The sequence below is a fragment of the Pocillopora damicornis genome, chromosome 5 (genome assembly GCF_964200805.1).
Source record: "Pocillopora damicornis chromosome 5, jaPocDami1.2, whole genome shotgun sequence".
Taxonomy (NCBI): domain Eukaryota; kingdom Metazoa; phylum Cnidaria; class Anthozoa; order Scleractinia; family Pocilloporidae; genus Pocillopora; species Pocillopora damicornis.
The window spans coordinates 22,257,265-22,278,149 of record NC_142674.1 but is presented as its reverse complement, the minus strand read 5'-3'; the positions used below and the strand labels follow the sequence as shown (position 1 = coordinate 22,278,149).

General features: G+C 39.1%; 1 protein-coding gene across 4 annotated transcripts in view; it reads right to left on the bottom strand.

The window, feature by feature from the left end:
- Positions 1–1,418: 1,418 nt before the first annotated feature.
- Positions 1,419–20,885, bottom strand: part of LOC113666741 (uncharacterized) — a 41,019-nt gene continuing 21,552 nt past the window's right edge. For 2 of the 4 annotated variants that reach the window (XM_089206741.1, XM_089206743.1), the window contains 32 exons: positions 20,656–20,760; positions 20,108–20,242; positions 19,551–19,630; positions 19,173–19,257; positions 18,722–18,778; positions 18,153–18,272; positions 17,326–17,372; positions 16,456–16,555; positions 15,759–15,806; positions 15,236–15,361; positions 14,713–14,775; positions 14,483–14,548; positions 14,009–14,158; positions 13,030–13,056; positions 11,164–11,283; positions 9,060–9,131; positions 8,547–8,645; positions 8,408–8,458; positions 8,257–8,330; positions 7,640–7,709; positions 7,065–7,163; positions 6,562–6,643; positions 5,824–5,852; positions 5,226–5,297; positions 5,029–5,097; positions 4,632–4,688; positions 4,114–4,203; positions 3,719–3,802; positions 3,213–3,307; positions 2,478–2,598; positions 2,138–2,207; positions 1,419–1,981 (listed from right to left, as the gene is read on the bottom strand). In XM_089206741.1, coding sequence (XP_089062867.1) covers positions 1,854–1,981; positions 2,138–2,207; positions 2,478–2,598; positions 3,213–3,307; positions 3,719–3,802; positions 4,114–4,203; positions 4,632–4,688; positions 5,029–5,097; positions 5,226–5,297; positions 5,824–5,852; positions 6,562–6,643; positions 7,065–7,163; positions 7,640–7,709; positions 8,257–8,330; positions 8,408–8,458; positions 8,547–8,645; positions 9,060–9,131; positions 11,164–11,283; positions 13,030–13,056; positions 14,009–14,158; positions 14,483–14,548; positions 14,713–14,775; positions 15,236–15,361; positions 15,759–15,806; positions 16,456–16,555; positions 17,326–17,372; positions 18,153–18,272; positions 18,722–18,778; positions 19,173–19,257; positions 19,551–19,630; positions 20,108–20,242; positions 20,656–20,760 — 2,691 coding nt within the window. In that variant the 3' untranslated portion in view covers positions 1,419–1,853. The remainder of the gene's footprint in view (positions 1,982–2,137; positions 2,208–2,477; positions 2,599–3,212; positions 3,308–3,718; positions 3,803–4,113; positions 4,204–4,631; positions 4,689–5,028; positions 5,098–5,225; positions 5,298–5,823; positions 5,853–6,561; positions 6,644–7,064; positions 7,164–7,639; positions 7,710–8,256; positions 8,331–8,407; positions 8,459–8,546; positions 8,646–9,059; positions 9,132–11,163; positions 11,284–13,029; positions 13,057–14,008; positions 14,159–14,482; positions 14,549–14,712; positions 14,776–15,235; positions 15,362–15,758; positions 15,807–16,455; positions 16,556–17,325; positions 17,373–18,152; positions 18,273–18,721; positions 18,779–19,172; positions 19,258–19,550; positions 19,631–20,107; positions 20,243–20,655; positions 20,761–20,885) is intronic. The other 2 variants (XM_089206742.1, XM_089206744.1) reach the window with 1 other exon arrangement.

Sequence of the window (20,885 nt, the reverse complement as noted above, 5' to 3'; positions counted from 1 at the left end):
CGCATAAGCCTTACTTCAAATTTAGCTCAGTCAATTATTTGTTTAAATTACTTTTCGGAAAGCATGAGAATCGTCTAGGATTCGAACTTTCTAGAACAAAATTTAACAATTAAGCCACAGCTTTTTGTTTGGCGAGTCACATTGTTTGGCTTTCTTAAACTGAATTGTAGAAATAGACAATCTGATTGAATTTTAGAACACCTACGAATATTCAATGAATTAAGTAAAAACTCAATGCGTTGCTGTTTCCAAATGATGGTCTTTAAACGTTTACTTTGTAAGATTGCCGATAGATGAAACGTCCTTTATCTCACAAATTATACGTCAATATAAATGCCTCTCGTAAATAAAAAAAAAGGTCTGGGATCTTAACGCAGTACTATCAATAGTTTATTTTAGGTTCGTTACAACTTAAATGGATACAGTTGAATAAACGTGCACTGTTCATGAAAGCGCGTGGCTACTAATTTAACCACGTGAGGGTCAGATGGATTGAGTCATGAATCTTTCTTGGCAAGAATACAATTTAAATCACAACAAATAGAATGGATGAAGTTTTGATCAGTGTCTGCTCGTTAGATTCTTCGTCTCAACAAGTAATTAATTCGTAAATGACGCAAAACTAATTTCCAATCTTAACATCTTTAGGGACCGATCATTCTCAATGTAGAGGAGAAGAGGAAAAAAATATGTTGAAAAGATCAAAATTTCCATGAGCCTCCTCCTTCCGGGCCATCTAAATACAAAGTGCCCCCCCTTTTGTAACTCAATAATTACGTGATGACCTCCTCGTCACCTCATATCCCCTTTTGTATGCATATAAATAATTACAACTCATGTCACATACAACCTTAACATGATAACTTTGCATAATACCCACCTTGGGCGATGAACCACACTAGGAGCCCATTACGTAATGGGCTCCTAACCAATGTACCCCAAACCTCTGACCCCCTAAACTTCTTTATAAAAAGTTTAACCCCCCTCCCCCGCCTCTAGCCAATCTGAAATAGCCTTAACCAACTCCTTTTTTCACTTTCCCCCTATTGATAGATAATGAACGGTTCGTTAATTGGCAAATTTTCAAATCTAACCATCTTAAAATACAGAAAGAAAAGAAAATGAAAGAAACACAGCTGACAGTCCTACAAGCAAGTATTATGACAACATTTTTATATTTGAAACAGAAGCTGTTGACAACGTGGGCTTGATGCCTCGTTCTCGCGCGGGCATTTGCATGATGTAATACCATCACGTAATCAAAACGTGAAGACGGCAAGGAAACAGAAGAGGCCTGGCAGGTAGGTGTAGGATTATCTTGAACCCAGACCCCCAAAGGCCATGCCTCACAAGTATGATCTGGGCACAAGAATGAGGTGGGAACACCAAACGTACCAATAGAGAAAAGAAAACATGACTTTTTTTTTCTAAAAATAGAATTTTTTAATTCAGTATAAAAACGTCGTCTTGGATACACGTACAAAATAAATGTAGCTATTAAAGTTGTTGACTGCATGTAAAAAGAAATAAATATTACAGATGGCCGATGAAGCAATCCGTCATATTACCCTATAATACAAATATGATTTTATAATGCATACATACAAATACTACAAAGGATATCGATAAACTTAATTTTGTTCTGAATTTTTTATATAAATTAGTATTTTCCTCTGAAAAGAAATTTTAAACGTCTTTTCTTTAAGGAAATTTTTTACGCAGTGTAAAATATGGACCAAAAAAACTGGTCTGTTATCTCATAAATTGTTATTAGCAGCACGAACAGCCTTCAAGGCCATTTTCCACACACAAAAAGTTTAATTTAGTTAATTCGTAGGCACACCGTGTGTAGCTTACACAAAATAGTTTTTCCGTAAAACTGACATGTATTGTTTGGACGATGCGGTCAGCGGTCCGTATGAACCGCTGTCCCCATCACTTAACAGGCTCGGCTTGAGATCGAGGTCTGATGTCAAAGGAGCTAAAAAAAAAAGAGAACAATTTTAATATTATGGAAAAGCATATCACCAGCATGATATCGAAAATTGCTTATGAAAACGTTGCGTAACACCGGAAGTCACGCGACATCACTCACCGGAAGTATTCACTTGTACTTCTAAGTCGGAAAACTACTTACCACTTTCCAAATGACGCTTGATACTTTTGTTTAGTTCATCCTCCACAGCCTTCATTAATTGCCCGTCCCCCTAAACCGAAGACCACAAAATATTTTACTATACATCCATCTAGATTTTTGAAGGAAAAATGCAAATTTATCTCGATGAGATAAAACAGAGAAAGTATGCACTTGAGCCAACATGCGGCCAGTTCAGTGCAGCTTTACCCGGTGTCATGTCACTCTTCCCCCCCCCCCCCCCCCCAATTGGGTGTCATTCCAGTAGCCGATTATTCCATGGTGCTTTTTGAGACGACAACAGAGATTAAATCGATCCTATCGTGATCGGGATTAAGCGTACCTTAGAGTACATTCTATCAGGGCTTGTTCTGGGTGAACCATTTAAGATGCCACCCGAGGTAAACTGGTGCGGAGACGTGTCGCGCTTTAATCCATCGAAATTTCTACGAGATCTCTCCAGACTGTGAAAGGAAAAGAAACATTCGGAAGTATTAGTAACACTTCTGTGCAAACTGTGAAGGTTCAGTTACTATTAAACACTACCCTATCATTGTGTTCTTTTTAAAAAAAACTATCCCATGTCGACGTGCGTCTGTTCAACGAGAGATCACAGATAACGTCACAATGTGGTAAGAACGAAAGAGAGGTACACCAGGCATGGCCGAGTATGTCACCGAGTACGACACTTTATAAAATTTAAAAAAAAAAATTGTTCGTAGTGATGTCATCTATGCGTCTGCCCTCCAATACTTCTAGTTAGGAATCAATCAAAATGTGTGTGGGATCATATAAAATGAAATACAAATCAAGTGTGTTGAGAATCCGAACAAGTGATCTAAATATAAATTCACTACACTATTGGCCATATACCTTTACTCGGAGAATTTGGTGTTCAACTAAACAATATAACCTATTTCATCTTTTTCTACCTTCTCATTGACTCTCTGCTCGCAATTATTATGATTGTTTGAGGAGAAAATTCTCAAATCTTTGTTCAATCCAGTGCGAGGCGAACACGAGGCGTGATTCACGAACTTATTGGATTAATCAGTTGAAGGTATAGCGAATTGCTTACTTAAGTAACGCTTGAGATTCCGCCATTTTCTCGTTAGCTTTGTACAGGCGGCTCGCTAGCCTATCTTTCGACTTCATCTCACTCTCGTATAAATCCTGAGGAAAAAAAACATGTTAATCGTTTATCAAGTAATAGAAATATCGAGCTCACAATCTAATTCTTAACAAGTTGTTGGTTCATCGCAAACAAAGCACCAGCATTTCATCATATTCCCCTGACAATTTATTTATAACCGTATATACTCAAGAGGGAGGGGGTTAAGAGAGGCACTGTGGGAGTTAACTGTCTCGCTTAAGAACACAACACAAATGAACCGGTTGGGGCTGGAACCCAGATCTCTCGCACTGGCTATCAGGCCACTGGGTCTTTCGCACCAACCGGTACTGAGACAGCAGCTATTTACATACAAAATTGTCTTACAAGATTGTATAAGTTAAGATACGTGACATTAGCTTCAAAGGACTGTTGATAGTAGCTGCTGTATGAAATCACTGATTTAATATTACCTTGTATCTTTTAGCCTCAGCGTCTAAAGTCTCTTTCCGCGTTTGGCTTTCATGGAATCCAGCTCTCATTTTCGCCACATCAGCCTAACACATATGCATAAATACCATAAGCTTCCAATTATTGTCGTTCATAACTTGTAATCCGAGTGCTTGTGAACGGTGACTGATTGTTTTACCACGCTTACGATTAGTGATCGATTTTGCCCTGCATACGATAGGTGAGTGATTTTCTTGCGCCTGCAGTTGGCCACTGACTTTCCCCTTCTTGCGGTTAGCGACTGTTTTCTTTTCTCGCGTGCGGGATTAGTGATTGCTTTTTCCCCCACGCTTTTGCGATCGGTGACTTTTTTTCTTTTTCCGTTTTTATGCCCGCTATGCGACAGAATAACACTAACCTTTAGGTCTGTTATAGTCATCTCCAGCTCCTTTCTGGTCTTCAGTTCATTTGCTTCGCGAAGTTTATCAAGTTTCTCCCGCGCAGCGGCCTACGAGGAAACATAAACGACGTTTCATAAAAAATGTGATAAACAATTTTCAAGTGAGAGCGCACATAAGTCCACCAACTACAAATAAACCACACAAAAAAATCAAACAACCACCCAGAAGGGCAACTTATAGTTATCACTTACAACACAGTTTCATTAACGCTTTCGATTGAGTATTGTAAAGGAAAATACCCCGGAGATCCAATGAGGACTAAAATTAAAACCGACTAAAGCGCGGGAAAACGCGGGCTACAAATTCGTGATTAGTGCTAGCTTTGCATCTGATTGGTTGACAGTGGCGCAAGCTTTCTGGAGCAATCACAGAGCGAAACCAAAGCAATCCCAGGGGAATGCTACAAACACGCACACTAATAAAAATCTCTTTACAGAATGAGCAAAAATACTTATGAAAATTAAAACCGCCTCACCTGTTCTTCTAAGTGAGCGTTGACTTCCTCTAATTTACGATTCAACTCAAAGCGGGACTGTTGGAGAAAAGAGTCATATTTTGAAACGAGAGAAGTAAAAACGACAGCCACTATGACATCCCAAGAAGCCAATCAAAACTTAAAGCAAAGACAAGCAGACCGCTCGAAGCGCGGGAAAACGCGGGTGACCAAACTGAGAAAGGTTTAAGCTTTGCGTCTGATTGGTCAAGAAAGTGGGCTGAGCTTTTTAAAACCAATCATAAAGCGAAGTAAAGCAGAAACAATGTGTCTCGGATTACTTTGCACTCTCAGTAGTAAAGTGCTTCATGGACTGATATCGGTACGACTCAATTACAAAAATGTACATTTAGAAAAAAAATATTAAGTCTCAAGTTACCTTAGCTTCAAGCTCCTGCTTGTAGGTCTCCAACTGCCCTTTCTCCACAAAATTACTTTCATAGAACGCCTATGATAAAGAGAAAGTGAAAACATATCAAAGAGCGCTCCCCTAAATGGTCATTTCTGGTCCTGCCACTAAAATCCATTGACATCCAAAAACTGTAGGTTTCTGCCTAAGATTGTGGCCCAACCCACCTTTAACCTTCCAACTTCTTCCTCCAATTGCCTATTGGTCAGTTGCAGACGTTCTTGGTCAAAGAGAAGACGCTGAATATAATATAAACACATAAAGCATTTGAAAGACTGCTCATAAGAAAACACTGAAATCGTGGCCTTCGGTGCCTCGTACTCATGCAACTCGATCCAGATCGTCTGAGGCACCTGCCGTTTTATAATTAGGTGTATTAATCCACCCAAAATTAAATGCATAACTGCTGACAAATTCGCTTCCAAGGTTTTGTCACGAGGCAGCAATAATATCGCCTGTGAACAACTTTGAATAACAGATTCGTCACCTACAAGACAAATCGTCCACTAGCCTGCAGTGCAGGCGTCTTATCAGGGTGAGTTTTTATTTCAATTTCACTTCCCCTCCCCTATCCTTCCTTTTGACCGTCGCTCACCACCTGGGTACAAATTTCTTCCTCTTCCCAGCCTTCTATTGCTATAATAATCAAAGGTAGCAGCTATTATTTCCACTAAGAAAATGTTGCGCCAAAATTACGCGTACTCTGCAACTTACTCGTCCACAGGTAGTAAAATACCTTAGAATCATTGGTATTCTTGTACTCACCTTTTCTTGGGCTTTCGCAGCTGATAGTTCTGTTGAAACAATGAACAAGACAGAGTAAGGTGGAGCACAACCATTGAAACCTTTTTTCTTAAAATTTGAACTGTTACTAAATTTGACGCTACTAGCCATTAACTTTTAAACTTTATTGACGGACAAAGCACAAGTCTAGACTGAAAAGAAAAAACAGTTATCATAGGCAGAGGTCAGGCTGCGACGGAACCAAGTGGCCTATTTAGCCTGAGCTTATTCCGGTTTCTGTTCTGGAGCATGCCGCGACTGAGAGTATAACAACTCCCCCCTGGATGGGGTGACAGCAAATTACAGGTTACCTCATCCCCCACCCTCCAAAATTTCGCCAGGTTTCCTTAACTGTGACTTTTAATACAGGGGTAAGTTTCTAAAGAAACTGTGGTGCTGCGTCGGTGGGAGAGTATAGCAGGTAATTTAGTGTTAACAGCTGGGTTGAAAACGTAAATTAGCCACCGTAAAGAGTAAAAAAGCTTACTCTTTACGGTGGCTAATTTACGTTTTCAACCCAGTTGTTAACACTAAATTACCTGTGACTTTTAATACTCCTGGGCGGGAAGGGTGCACACAAGACGATCACACGGCTAGGTCTCGAACACAGACCTCCCAATCCGAATGACTCATTATTCAATTTTCGATTTTCGGTCTGTGTAGCATGAAGCTACAAGGAGCACAGCATACCAACCAATTGTTAATAAAGCTTATGATTACCTTGTTGCTGCTGTTTGCATGTCAGCTCAGCTCGTGAGCGATTCTCTGATTCTTGGTGAAGCCTCTCACTCAAATTATCCAACTGTCAAAGACAAAATAAATCAGATTATGAAAGAGAAATATATGTTCGATAGTTACCCCTTTAGGATGTTATCATTAATATCTGCAGAACACAGAATTGTCTATTGAAAGCGCGGGAAAATGCAAATGACTAAGTCGCAGTTGAGCTTAGTTTTGAATGTGATTGGTTCAAAGAGAGTGGCACGAGTTTTCTGAACCAATCGCATAGCGAAGTAAAGCTTACCAAAAGCAATCGTGCACATTCAAATGGAAATTGCTCTGAAGATCTCAACAAGTAAGCAAAGCATAAACTTTTCACCAAAACCTTTCCTAGTTTCAATTTGCATTGTGTCAGAAGCGCCCTACGACTACAACAACCACTCCGACTTCAACTATGTCGTTGATGATACCTGCCTTACTGAAAAGTAACCAGAAAAACAAACCTGTCTTCGTAATGTCGTAATATGCGACTCCATTGCAGATCGCTCCTTGTCAAATTCAACTCGAAGAGCTGGTATCCGACTCTCCGAAGATTCGTATTCCTTTAAAAAGATCAAGAAATAACGAGTAAACCTCTTTCGCTTTCAAATTTCAAATTTCAAATTTCAAATTACAATTTTACTCTTCCTTCCCCCCCTTCGTATCCTTTTTGTATTCAAGCGCGGTGCGCGTGGTTTCACAAATTAGCCAATCACGTGAAAGAACTCTAACCTTGACTTTGAAAAACTGACGTGGACATTGTTCGCGTACTTTTTGTTGGTTTTCGCGGAGTTTTAGTTGTTTCTGAGCTTTCATTCGCGTAAATTTGTTACCCCTTTGTTTGGAATTTTAAGTGTTGGATCTTTTATTTTAGTCAACTGTTGTGGTTCATTTTACAAGTTTAATACATATTTTCTACGGAGTTTGGACGCTAGCCTCTTTGTTCGTAAATGAATTTTTACAATAACCATCATACGCCAAATTCTTTTAAGCAATTTGCGAAAAACTGGGAGAGACAAAAAATGTGATCAAGCCTTACCTTGAAACGTCGTTTGTACGACTTAAGCTGCGTTTTAAGAGCAACGACTTCTCTTTGATGCTGAGATGTTCTGAAAAGGAAGAATATAGAAGGTGAACTTGCATACAAGGTACTGTAAGGTGCAACGGGATCTTATGAGTCCAGTGTAAAATGGACAAATTACTCTTGATCGTGTAGTCTACTCGTCGGGGTGAGTGTAGTCCCGAGGGGAACTGTTGTCGGTAGTAGTAACTAACGTTTTGACAACTTGAGCGGAAGTCATCATCAGAGTTCAATGAATAGTTGTTGTCAGTCGAGTGTTATAAGTCGGGTTTGTGTAAACTGATTGGTCAGTTTAACCGTGATGTTATTGGCTATAAGATTTACGTGGCGTAAGTCGGTCCTGATCGATTAGTTTCGGTAATGTCAAGTCTTTCTGTTCGGTTCGTTTGTAGCGTAAAAGTCGTGAAAAAGTCGTCTTGCGGGATATTGTTAGTACTGTAGGTTATGCATTGCACAGACTCTCAGTTTATAGCGTCAAAACGTCGGTCACCACTGCCGACACCAGTTCCTCTCAGGACTACACTTACCCGAACGATCAGACTAAATGATCACATGTTACTCTCAGGTATACTTACCTTTGGTCGTTGGCTTCTAGCTTAGCTTCGAGGACTTTTTTCGCTTCCAGAGCTTTACGAGTTCTACGTTTTTCCTACATTAAAAGCAAACAGAAGTCATTTAAAAGGCATCATAAAATTACCAAATTTTTAAAAAAGTCTTCATTCTCACCTCTTCGATCTCTACACGAGCATCATCCAACCGTTTTTCCATCTCTGCGATCTAAGGCAGTAAAAAGTTTAAGTTAGCGGAACATGTACACCCGATTAAGTATCAGTTCTACTCTGTCTGTGAGACATGCGCGTTGTACCTTCGCTCCGAGCTTTGTTCTTGACCTTACTTCCGATTCCCACAGTTCCTTGTGCTCTTCGGCCTCTCTCTCATGTTGGGTTCGAGAGAGCGTCTCAGACTGGAAAACATACATAAAAAGCAGTTAAGTCTGTAACCTGAAGTTGGTAACTATTTTTCAGAGGTTAAAGAGGGAAGTTTCGTTCATTGCTTGCAATCCGCTCCAATCTTCTCCATCCTTACCCATTCCGGTTCTCTTTTGGTTTCGTATTGCTTCTTAAGACTTCTTCTAGCTTTCTAAACAAGTATTACGTAGTCCTTTCAGTTAAATATAAATTTAAATGCCGCAAAAGTGCCTCCTTCAAATCTTACGAGGCGTCATATCTTGTCTGCTGTTGTAAGTGCTATGGCCCACTACAGAACACGCAATAGAATCGAAGCCTCCATCAACTACAAGCTTGCGAAACACACGCGGTTTCATTGTATTTGCAATTTCATCGTTCGTTAATACAGATACGAACAAACGTTATCATACCTGTAATTTGTTTTCAAGCTCAACAGAGTCTCCTTTTACATTGGACAACAATTTCTCCAAGCTTTGTCGCGCCTGTTATTGGGAATAAATTAAAAACGATTAGTCAAATGCACAGACCTACGCTCTCATAAACGAACAACGAAACAAATGGACGAAGAAACGAGGAAACAACGAAGATTTGGACGAATGAACGAAAGACAGACCGAACAAACGACTGACCAAAAAGCGACCGAGCGACCGGGCGACCAAGCGAACGAATTAATGACCGACTGAAAAACAACTGACCCGATCGACCGACCGACCGATTGGCGGACAGAAGGAAATAATGTTCGAAACGAAATTACCAAGTGCCTCTTCGTCCACTGTTTTAGTCCAAACTGGAACTCAGTTCTCTTTTCATCTCACTATAACATGTTCCAAAAGAAGTGCAGGTAATTGATGTCACTTTTTAATGAGAAAACATGAATCCAAATCAACATTAACAAAGCAGAATACGGCACCTTATATTTAAACTTGGGAACGGCGTCACGCGTTCGAAAACTAACTTTCTTCCTCTCTGAACCTCGACAGAGGAATAAAACCAGATTGTCGTCATATTTCACTGGGATTTTTCCAGTTCGGCCGGTTTTCTCCGACATTAAGAACTATCACTTTTCGCTCGGGATCACACCGACGAAATGCAGAATAATGCTCACGCAAGACAGATGAATCATTGTTTCTTTAGTGGTTAAAATCCTCCTCGCGTCTTAAAGTATTTTCGAGATTAGCGTCGGGTGAAAATTGGGGGTCATAAGTTTTTAATGAGCAAGAAAAATGGTAATGATTGGTTTAAATAGCACACGACGCGATTAATATGTATAATTAATACTTATGCACAATGATTTTCGAAACCGCAAGATAAAACAACTGATACTCACCATTAATAAATCAAATTCGCATTTAAATCACGAGACAAACGAGAAAATGTACACTAAGCTTACTCAAAACACGATCCATGCAAATCTCAAAATTAATTGATCTCACCATGGACAGCACATCTATTATTGCATTCGCTCCTCTGCTCCACTGTTCAGTTTTATACAACGCGGTAAAATTAAATCTTTGAGCGGATTTTGATTTCGATGCCAGTTAAAACCGATTTCAAAGAAAGATTTATGATAATTGAAATATCAGACAGTTTTTTCCCCACAAGTCAGTACAAAGAAGGATTTTCGCTCTGCTAACGTGGCGGAAAGCGAATACATTTAATGGAATGACGTCAAAAGGGGAAAATACAATCAAGCCGACATGTTTACCTTTCTGAAATAGCGAGGAAAAATTTTCAGTAAGAGAAAAAAAAAATAATAGATTTAAATACGAAAACGATATAATTGCTCCACAGTAAAGTACTGAATTACGCTGTCGCGATATGTGAACAAAGATCATTCTATTACGATTTAAAAGAAAGTAAAAAAATCCTCACCAAAAAAAGGTATAAAATAAAGTGCAAACTAAAACAGCTTGCATGCAAAAAATGATAACACGATAATAATTTTGCTCAGAAGTTTAAGACTGTCAGTGTATTATGTGCTCATTATTTAGCACAACCCATCACAATGTGACGACAATTTTCTCTAAATATTTTTTTTTCTGTATTTTCACCGATGAGCTATTTCGTTTTTTCATTTTTAACGAGAATATAGTGATTGATCTGTGACCAAAGTCAAAGATAATTCTTTGCGTTGGTTCGCTATATCTTTCAGAAGCAAAATCTAAAAAAAAAGTTTTATCAATACAAAATGTATGATTAAATCTGGATTATTTTTTTTCTATTTCACTGGAAATGCTGATAGCCTGACTATACAGAAGTAAACGCCTATCTTTGACAAGCAAACGATCAATATGAAACATTTGGCTTCCAAAATATTCTCAAAGCAGAGAGATAAGGTAAAAAAAAAAAAAAAAATTCTACAGTGTCAGCCGCCATCCACTTATAGTTTTACAAAGGAATTATTTTTTTGCTTGGTAGCCAGGCAGAGGAAACGGTCTGATTACGTCACAACATGGCGGAACACCCCTAAATCAAAGGGGTTTTATTACAAACAAAATATCTGTCGGTGCTGACCTCGTTAGCATCCTTCACTTCTCTCAACAGCATGCCACACTTTGCCTCTTCCTCTCTTAAAGAAGATTCCACTTGAGCCTTTTCTACTTTCAGTTTTGTAACCATTTTTTCCAGTTGAGCCTGTCAAAGGAAGAAAATCAAGGACGATTGTGAAATAGTCCGGCTTCCTTCTAGTTCCCTTAAAATGAAACGCTTAGAAAAACACTTCGATGGTTTAAAAAATTGAGTATGTCTCTCTTAAAAATCACTGATCAGAATGTTAGGAAAACTGTTGAGATAAACTACGAGCATGTTTATCTCAACGTTCGTTTTCAATTCGTAACGAAAAGCGTTTGTCTCGGTAATACAAATGCACAAATAAAACAATTTAAGAAAAGTAGTCTTGAAGCAAATAACCGAAATCCAAAATAAAAAAGGAAAGTTTTGAGAAGCTGCTTAAAGGTCGAGATGTTTGAAAGTTCTTTTGTCCAATATCCCGAGTTCTTCGTACAACAAAGTTGATCTGATTTTTCAGTTCATACGGTGTAAGTCTCCTGAGGAACTTTACAGCTGAAGGTAATATTCCTGGAGGCCGTGGAACAAAATAAAGAGCGGAAAAAAACCTTCACAACTACCAAGTTGTTTTGATACATCTTCTAGAATCCAATTGTCGTCGAAATGATCTTCGGCTTGTTTTTAAGAAATTAAGGCCCCACAACTAGCTCTTTACCACGACAGAAATTTCGCCACGTTCGCTCCTTAGACTTAAATATTAATATTCTTTACTCAAGTCAACATATATTTTCTACAGTCCTTGATCAATGTGGAAATAAATTAAAATAACAAAAAATATTTTTTTTCAGGACCTATTATACATATAGTCTTATCACAACACTTTAGGAACCCACTCCCTCCAGTTAAACAATAGTTGTCGCCTGCTCTGGTCGCCAATTTTTGCCAAAAATCTTTGTTAAATTTAGAACATAAAAAAAGCTTTTAAGACCTGATTTGTTGAATAGCTTGAGGTGGCTGTATCTTTTTTTTTTTTAATTATTTTTGCCAATAAGCTGTTAACGAAATAAAACCGAACGCAATTTCAACGCCCGCTTTCCGATATTTTTAACATGTTCAAGATCTTAGACTCCTGAGGGTTTGAATGAAAGAGATTGTTGTAAGTTTTTTTTTTTGCCTAAGGGGAAAGTAAATCGAGAAAGGGTTTGTTACCGTTTCACAGCATGGGGGACTTAATGGTGTTTTAACCAAAAATATTTCGAATCGGGCCCAAATACATTTTCATTCTTAACTAGTTATCGTCAAACATAAACCTCAAGAGTAAAGCACCTTTTTTTAGAACTGAAAACGAAATTAATTAGGAAAAGAGACAAAACAAAAAGCTATTTTTTTCTACATCAGGTATAAAATTTGAAAAAGAAAGTGCATTTGAGAACTTTCAATGTTTTTTTTTATCAATATTTGGTGAAATATCGTTTCCTTTAGGGACAAACTTGTATTGGTTAAATCTGTTCCGGCTACAAATGAAAACAGCTTGAAATCTGCAACAGAATATAATTTCTGCGGCAGTGAAAGCTTTAGGCAGTTAAAACATCGTTAGTTTCTCAAGTAAGTCGGCTAACGATTCGAAACTTCGTCATCAACCTTAATGATAGAAAACATGCAGCTACTAGTATTATGTGTTTAACTTCAATGAAATGGTAATCACTTTTGCTTTCATTTTACGATAATATAACAAAATTTGAATATAAATTAAAAAAATAGGATTTTTTATAGAAAAAAGATACAGCGGCAAAAATATTGTTTAACAAGTTATATTTTTTATCAGATTAAATTATATTTACAAATGAATAAGTTAATCATAGAATGTTCTACCGGTTGTTCGCCATCCTCTTCAACAGACTGCGAGAGAAAAAGGTAATGAAATGAAATATAGTATATAAAAAAAACAGAAGTTAAAAATTAAAAGTTTAAGTCCTGGTTATTATGCAGATTACCTCGTTAGCTGGCGGCTGAAGACAATACCTCCCTAATGTTTAATAAGTTTCCGGTTTTTTTTTCTTTTGGGGTGGAGGCGTGGGTGTCACTAGTATGAAACCAATGACGTTAACTATCGCGTCGTTGTAAGTGATTGACTGCGTGGAGGGCAAAATGCTGTGTTGTAGACTTGCATTTATATCTTTTTAATTCAGAGGAAGATCTATGAGTATCAAATCTTCAAAGATTTCTTGGATCTTTTAGTTTAAATAGTTAATAAGTATTTTATGGCTCTACGTCATTAGCCTTTTAACATTATGGTAGAGCCTTTGTCTGGTGAAAAGCATCTTCCCCACTAGAGATCAACAGCTGACGGTAAGAGTTTGGAGAAAGAAAAAAAACCGTTTTGTGCTCTAAATAGCGTTGACAGCAACATATGTGCTCAACATGTTTGGCGGCGCATTCCGATTGCGTGCCGCAAGCCTTAAACTATGGCAATCCAAATGGCCAATGAAAACAAAGGTACATATTACAAGAAGCCAATCAGAATTCAAAGTAAAAACAAACGCGGGAAGCTGACGCGGGTGACCAAGTCCGCCATTGGTTTAATTTGCATTTGAAGGGGCAGCGCGAAAACAAAGGTATATATTTCAAGAAGCCAATCAGAATTCAAAGTAAAAACAAACGCGGGAAACTGACGCTGGTGACCAAGTCTACCATTGGTTTAATTTCCATTTGTGGGGGCAGCGCGAGATTTCAAGACCAACCAGCGAAACAAAGCAAAACCCTGCAATCAGAGATAATTTACAAAACTCAATGAAAATTGCTCTAAGACAAAAGATTCCACGCCCTTAACTTCATCATTGTGAAAACTTACCAAAGATTTGGTGACGGATTCCACGTCCGCGCTCCTAGAGACTAACCGTTCAGTGGTCTCTCCATGAACACGTTTTGTGTGCTCCAGTTCCTCCTCGAGTTTCATCGCGTGCCCAGCAACCTCGCCTCGTGTGGCTTCTACTGTCACTACCTATAAAATCACGGAGGAACAAAGATATTAAATCAAATTAACCTCACGACTCCAATTACTACGCATTAGGGGACAGTGACTTCTATGCAAAACTCACAAACTTACTGGCCTTAAAATATTTCCTAAATTACTTAGATGTAGTGTTGAAAAAAAGAAGGGCTGTGTTTTCGGAATCATAGTGAGGACCCCACCCCACACAACCCCGCCCCCATTCCTAAATCTGTCCCTGGGGGAAAGAAAGAAATGGTAGTCCATCTTATTGAGTTGTAGTCTTTTAATCTGAACTCTCACAAAATGATTTTTGTAGTAGAAAGATTAACTCACCGTATTTTCAAGATTGCTCAGTTGGTTTCTTAACTGCGAACGCTCATCTTCCAGTTCTTCGCGAAGCTAAGACAAGAAAAAACCGGAAAGACATTGACAACAGCACGAGGTTATCAAAAAGCTGTGTACTGAGATGTACGCGTTGGAGAATTACGGTAATCTTTTCCACTTGCAAGTATTTATCTTGATTTCCTTTTTCAGGCGATAGATAAGAAAGAAAATATAAATACCTTGGTTTGCATTGCCAACGTTGTTTCAGTTTGAACAAGTTTCTTGGATGTTTCGTTTAACTCCTACATGAAAAAAATATCATTAAGCCACAGCATCCACACAAAATAAGTTCAGGCGAGGTAAGAGGGCTCAGTAACAGCAGCAACAGCAACAATAAAAACAACAACAACAACGAACGCATGAACGAACGACGAACGAACCCAACGGAACGAACGATGTCACCCTCGCAAGAACGAACGACGAACGGACTCATCCGAACGAGTGATGTCACCCTTGCAAGAACGAACGACGAACGAACTCATCCTAACGACCGATGTCGTCCTCGCATGAACGAACGACGAACGAACTCATCCGAACGAACGATGTCACCCTCACAAGAACGAACGACGACCGAACTCATCCGAACGAAGAAAGAACGGACGAATTACAAAAAAGCAAAAATATCAACAAAAAAATAAAAAAAGTTGCTGGCAGCTAGTATGAGAAGAAAAAAATCAACAAAAGAAAAGGGAAAAACCAGACCTGTTGTAGATCCCTTATGTGAGCTTTCTGCTGTGCACTCTTTTCTTTTCCTTTCTCAACGTCTGACTTGAGTTTGTTGATCATGTCCAAGAGATTTTCATGTTTCTCTTGCATAACTTGTTTACTCTAACGGAACACAAATATGAAACATAATCACCTACTACTTAAAAACAACCACACCCATCACAGACCTGAATAAGAAAAATTACTTTCAAAAGTAACCGCTGGTTCACTCACTTAACTGACGGAGGGAAACTCCTGAATCATAAGAACCAAAAAAATACATAAATATATATAAATATTTTTCCATTGAAAAATTCACCGATGCGAGACCGTAACTTTTGGATGTTACGCATTCTACTTTTAAATTCCGTCGGAAATGTTTACTTCTCTAGTTCAAAAGCATGTTGTTTAGCTGTTTTTCCTTGAGGTTGTGTCTCTACATTAGTACACCCAATTCTTGTCAAAATCACCCACTTCGTTCAGAAAAAAATTAAACATGTTTGATTTGAATGTGACCTACCTTTTCAAAATCTGCTCTCGATGACGCAAGCAAGCCGTTAAATTTTTCCTGCAAAATATAACAAGAGTTTGAACATTTCAGACAGCTTCTCAGGGACACCTTACCAAATAATTCCACGAAGTTCGAGAATTCATGAGTGTTGCATGCATTTTATCTACCAAAAGGAAAGAAAAACTTAAACCATATGAATAGCTTATAACTGACGAGAACAAGTCTCAAGGAGGTATACATACATGAATACTTCATTGACCATTTCCTCAATGGGCTTTTCGGAGCCAATACGTATGTATAAATGAATAAATATAGTGTTTAAAAATCCCAACTAACAGGAGGCAGACCAGTTGGGTTTTGCATAGCGCACCTAAGGAGTTGAACTCGGAAAAAACATGAATAAATCCAATGAGTGTTAGGGTGGAGAGCTTGAACCCGGGACCAACGGATTTCAAGTCCGTCGCCCTAATCACTCGGCCATAATGCCTCCAGACAATCTCAGAGTAGAAGAATTAAATTTAGGACCAGGGCCAGTTGTTTAAAGAGTGGATATCGATATCCACCGGACAGATCACTATCCGGTAGATAAGTGTTGACAATACATACTGCCCTTTCCACCGGATATAGATTTATCCAGCGGACTGCGTTATCCACCCTTCGAATAACCGAGCCCTGTTGTAGTTAACTGATAAAAATGCAGACCCACCTCTGATCTCATGGCAACTTCCTCCTGTTTCCGCAACTTCTCCGTTGCTTCTTCCAATCTCCGGCGTAACGTGTCACATTCAGCATGGAGACTGGAAATTCTGAGACACAACACATAATGTTTTGTTGAGATTTACATAAAGAAGGTATGTATTTTATATGAAGAATGTACTGTGAATTTAAGTCTCAGGAATCATCTCTGGTAATCGCCCCTATTAATGTAATTCTATCTATCATATTTAACTACGATAAGTACTTTTAAGGTCACTTGGATACTGGCGACTCTTCCTTAGCAAGTGAAAATTGATCGCCATCTTTCTTTTTTTTTTCTTTCAGAGCAGTTTTCAAATGAGTGCCAAAAAACCGAAATCAAAGTAATGACAATAACCAATAAGCACAAAGATTCACATCATCATTAGCCAATGAGAGCTCAAAACAAAAACAAACTGTTAAAAGCGCGGGAAAACGCACCGACCGGGACGCGATTAGTTATACTTTGGTTGAGAAGGTGGTGTGAGTTTTTTGGACCAATCGCAGAGCGAAGTAAAGCGAAACCGAAGTAAACCAATGACATCCCGGATAACCTTCCATACTCAAAATGCTCTAAGTACAGAGCACTTGTGAATGGTACTTGCCAGGGAATTCTTTTTGAAGTAGAATCTAAGCTTAAGCCCTTCGCAGTAATTTAAGCAGGTATTCTTGTCAAGTAATCTTTACGAGCAGTTCAATTCGTCCACGTGAGTTCTTGGGCACGGGAGATTGTTGAAAAAACACTTCTCAAATGTTGTGGGTAACGCAATCATCTTTTTTACATGACACAAAAATTCAGATTGTCCATAAAACACATTTATTATCAATTTATATTACTAACTTGTGATCACTGCTTTCTAATTTACCAGTAAGTCTTGAATTTTGTTCCTGAAAGGGAGAAACAGTTGATGTGATTAATGACAAGGGTATAAGGTCCTTTTATTCCACTGAGAACCGAGTTTATGACTAAATAATTTGTGGGACGTAAAAGAACGCACGCACTGTTCGCAAAGAGTAGGGCACGTAGTGCCCGGTGTTGTGGTCTATCTCGATTTGTGCCGTCGTAGGTCTGGGTGGGTGAGGTGTGATCACAATGGACTGAAGCGGCTGCCAGAGGCGCCTTTAATATGCTGACGTCCGATCTCACCTCTCTGGTTCCTCCGCAATTCAGCCCTTGGCTGCAAGGGAGGAAATTGGCACCATCTATCTATCTATCTATCTATCTATCTAATAAATCGTGTTGTGCAATCTTTTAGACGAGGATAGCTCTGAAAAGCGTTCTTATGTAATCACTCAGCTGACCTTTATAAATTCCAGCACACATAATCTTTTCAAAAGACTGCAAAGTAGTCTTTTCAATATATCAATGCATTGCCTGGCTGGCTGGTAATCAGGAAAAAGAAAAACATATGCTAGGGGTTACTGTTCGATTCAAGTTTTTTAGAAATGACATTACCAGAAATAAATGGCAGGAAGCGAAGAAAATTTCTCTCTAGACCTAAGGATAAAACGGTTAGATCGTGACATAGCAGACGTGACGCAACGCCACTTGCGCGTGACTCTCTACTGCGTGACAACTCTAAGATAGCTAATTGCGATGATAGTATAAGCTTGACTACTGAAACAGCGTGACCACAATGTGTGATACTACGTGACACTTCTACAAACCTTTTCTAGTCGAATCTTTTCTTGCAGCCTATCAAATTGTGACTTCTGGTATTCCGTGTCACGCTGTACAAGGTTCAGCTGACTTCCTCGCTCCGTAAGTAAAAGATTAGCATTTTGGAGCTGAAGGATTAAAACGTTTTATTAGGAGGAATAGATGTCGCCTTAGCAACCGATACTCGGTTTTGTCACGAAAGGGGTTCTCGCTCTCCACATCTTTTTGCGTGACGACACGAAAGTGGGTTCTTGTTAAGAGTGGCTAGTTCAGATAAGGCGCTTAAAGTTTTGGGTTCTGATAACGAACTTTTCGGGTTAATTTTAACAGTTCTGATTTTGGCCGTGATACTTGACCTGTAAAAGGCTTTTGGCTTTGGAGGCCGAGTCGGAAACCGGGTTTGGAAAATGGGACGTTTTGGCCTCAAATAAGTCAGATTTGGAGAACCGGGTACACCTCCCCCCTTTTAGATCACAACGACCCGGTTAGGACTCGAAAAGGGAAGTCCAGGATGCGATCTGTTAATCTGACGACTCCCCAAGAATTTCGAAATATATTCGACAGGAATTATCATTACCTCAATGTCAAGGTTGCTTGCTTTACTTTCCATAGCCTCCAACTTTACTGCAAGACCCTTACATTACGAAAAAAGAGGAATCATTGTTACCTTTTGGGACAAATTTACATAGAAGAACTCATTCCCTTCCAACAAATTGGAAATAAGGTTACAGTCATGCGCATTTCGACTGAGTGGTGTAAAACCAAAACCAAAGAAATCACAATGACCAATCAGAGCAAAGGAAATCATCACAAAAAGCCAATAAGAATTCAGATTCAAAACAAGTAACCTGCCTGAAGCGCGGGAAAACGCGAGTGACCAAGTCGCGCTTGTTTTAATTTTGCATCTGACTGGTTGAGAGTGAGAGAGGGGCGCGTTTTTCTTGGCCAATCAGAGAGCGAAGTGCAGCAAAATAAATATCATTCAGGGGTTCTTTCGACCATCGTGAAAACTGCTCTAAAAAAGTTACCTTGTTTGTGTCTTTTAACGAAAAAGTCTCTTTTTCCAGTCGAAGCTTCGCCTGATAAAGTTCATCACGAAGGTTTTGTACTTGTCTGAAAACAACAAACAACGAAATCAGTCTTTTATTTCTACGATTCACTTGCGACTTGGATATCATTCAAGAGATAGTCCAGAGACAAAGCTTTCTCCGTTGAAAGCCAAAAAGTGAAGCCGATAGTGGTCTTGCGATGTCACGGTCACGCAACAAGTTCATCGTCCCTTTGTGTGTCACACAACAGTTTATCAGGTGAAACAATTCTTCATTAACTGCGGCCTAAATAACGTTGCCGTATGGTATGAACAATGAAATACTTAGCGAAGGGAAAATAATTTAAAGACTTTTCACCTCTCTGCCTCCACTCTTCCGACACTTGCTCTTTCTAGTTCCTTGTCCGATTTCTCCAGGCGTGATCTCAGTGACGAAACCTACAAAAAACAACGAAACTAAGCAAAAGAAACAAAGAAAAACGTTTTACTCCCAGTACTTTCTTGTTACATAAACATCAGTGCAGACGAATATACGATAAAGTTAAGTCTATCCCCAACCCTCAAATACAGCTGATGGGAATCACAATTACTACTACCCTCTGTACATAAAATGAAGCTTCTTAGAGCTAATTCCCTTCCCTTCCCTGCCTAGGTTACCGATGCACTTCCCCCCTCCCTTATTACAATTTCTCACCATCCCTCCCCTTGGATTTTATTTTTCAAATTTCCCTGTACCATTTATTTTCCTGGGTGGGTGGAGAGAGGCATATAATGAAAATTGACTGTCTGGCAAAACACACCACGGTACACCTAGGTCAGCGGTCAAAACCGGAATCATTACTCATGGATTTAGCCCACTATTGATCTCCCCTTCCTGTCAGTAATGTCACACATTGCAATAGTTATATGAAGTACCTCAGACTCCAGGCGAGTTCTCGTCTGCGTTTCACTTTCCAACTTGCTGCTTATCTGCGCATGTTCGTTTCTGCCGCTAGCCACATGTGAATCGAATTCGGCGCGAGTTTGAAGAAGCGCTTCTTCGTGCTTGGCCTTGGAAAAAACAGGAATATTTTAACCCTTTAACTCCTGCAAGTGATAAGCCTATAACTTCTCCCAATAATAACCATACATTATCGGACTAACTGGTAATGGGAATACTAAAACTTATCAGGTAGAAGTTGTTACCTTGATCTAACACTAATTACAAGGAAATGTGTATCAGTCAAAGCAGAGAGTTAGAAATCAGACCGTGGGAGCTCAAGGGTGAAAGGTTAAAAAGGTTAAGGGTTAAGGATGAAAGGTTAAGGGTTAAGGACGAAAGGTTAAGGATTAAGGGTGAAAGGTCAAGGGTTAAGGATGAAAGGTTATGGGTTAAAGATAATGACCGAGTGGCGAGTGTTCTTCAAAACTTTAACAATCTGTGATCAAGACGTTCTTTTTACTTTTGGTTTGTAGTAACTTACCACTTTGACCGCTTTTTTCTCTAACTTTTCCTTCAAAATGGATATTTCCTTTCCCATAGATGCTTTGGTTGCTTCTAGACGAGCCTTCGTTTCGGCCAACTCAACCTATCAAACAAATAATGAGTGATTTCACTCAACTCTTACAACCCTAGCGCGCTTATTACAAAATAAATGCAAAGTGAACGCGTGCAAACGTTCTCGAGCGCGGGAAAACGCCAGTGAACAAGTCG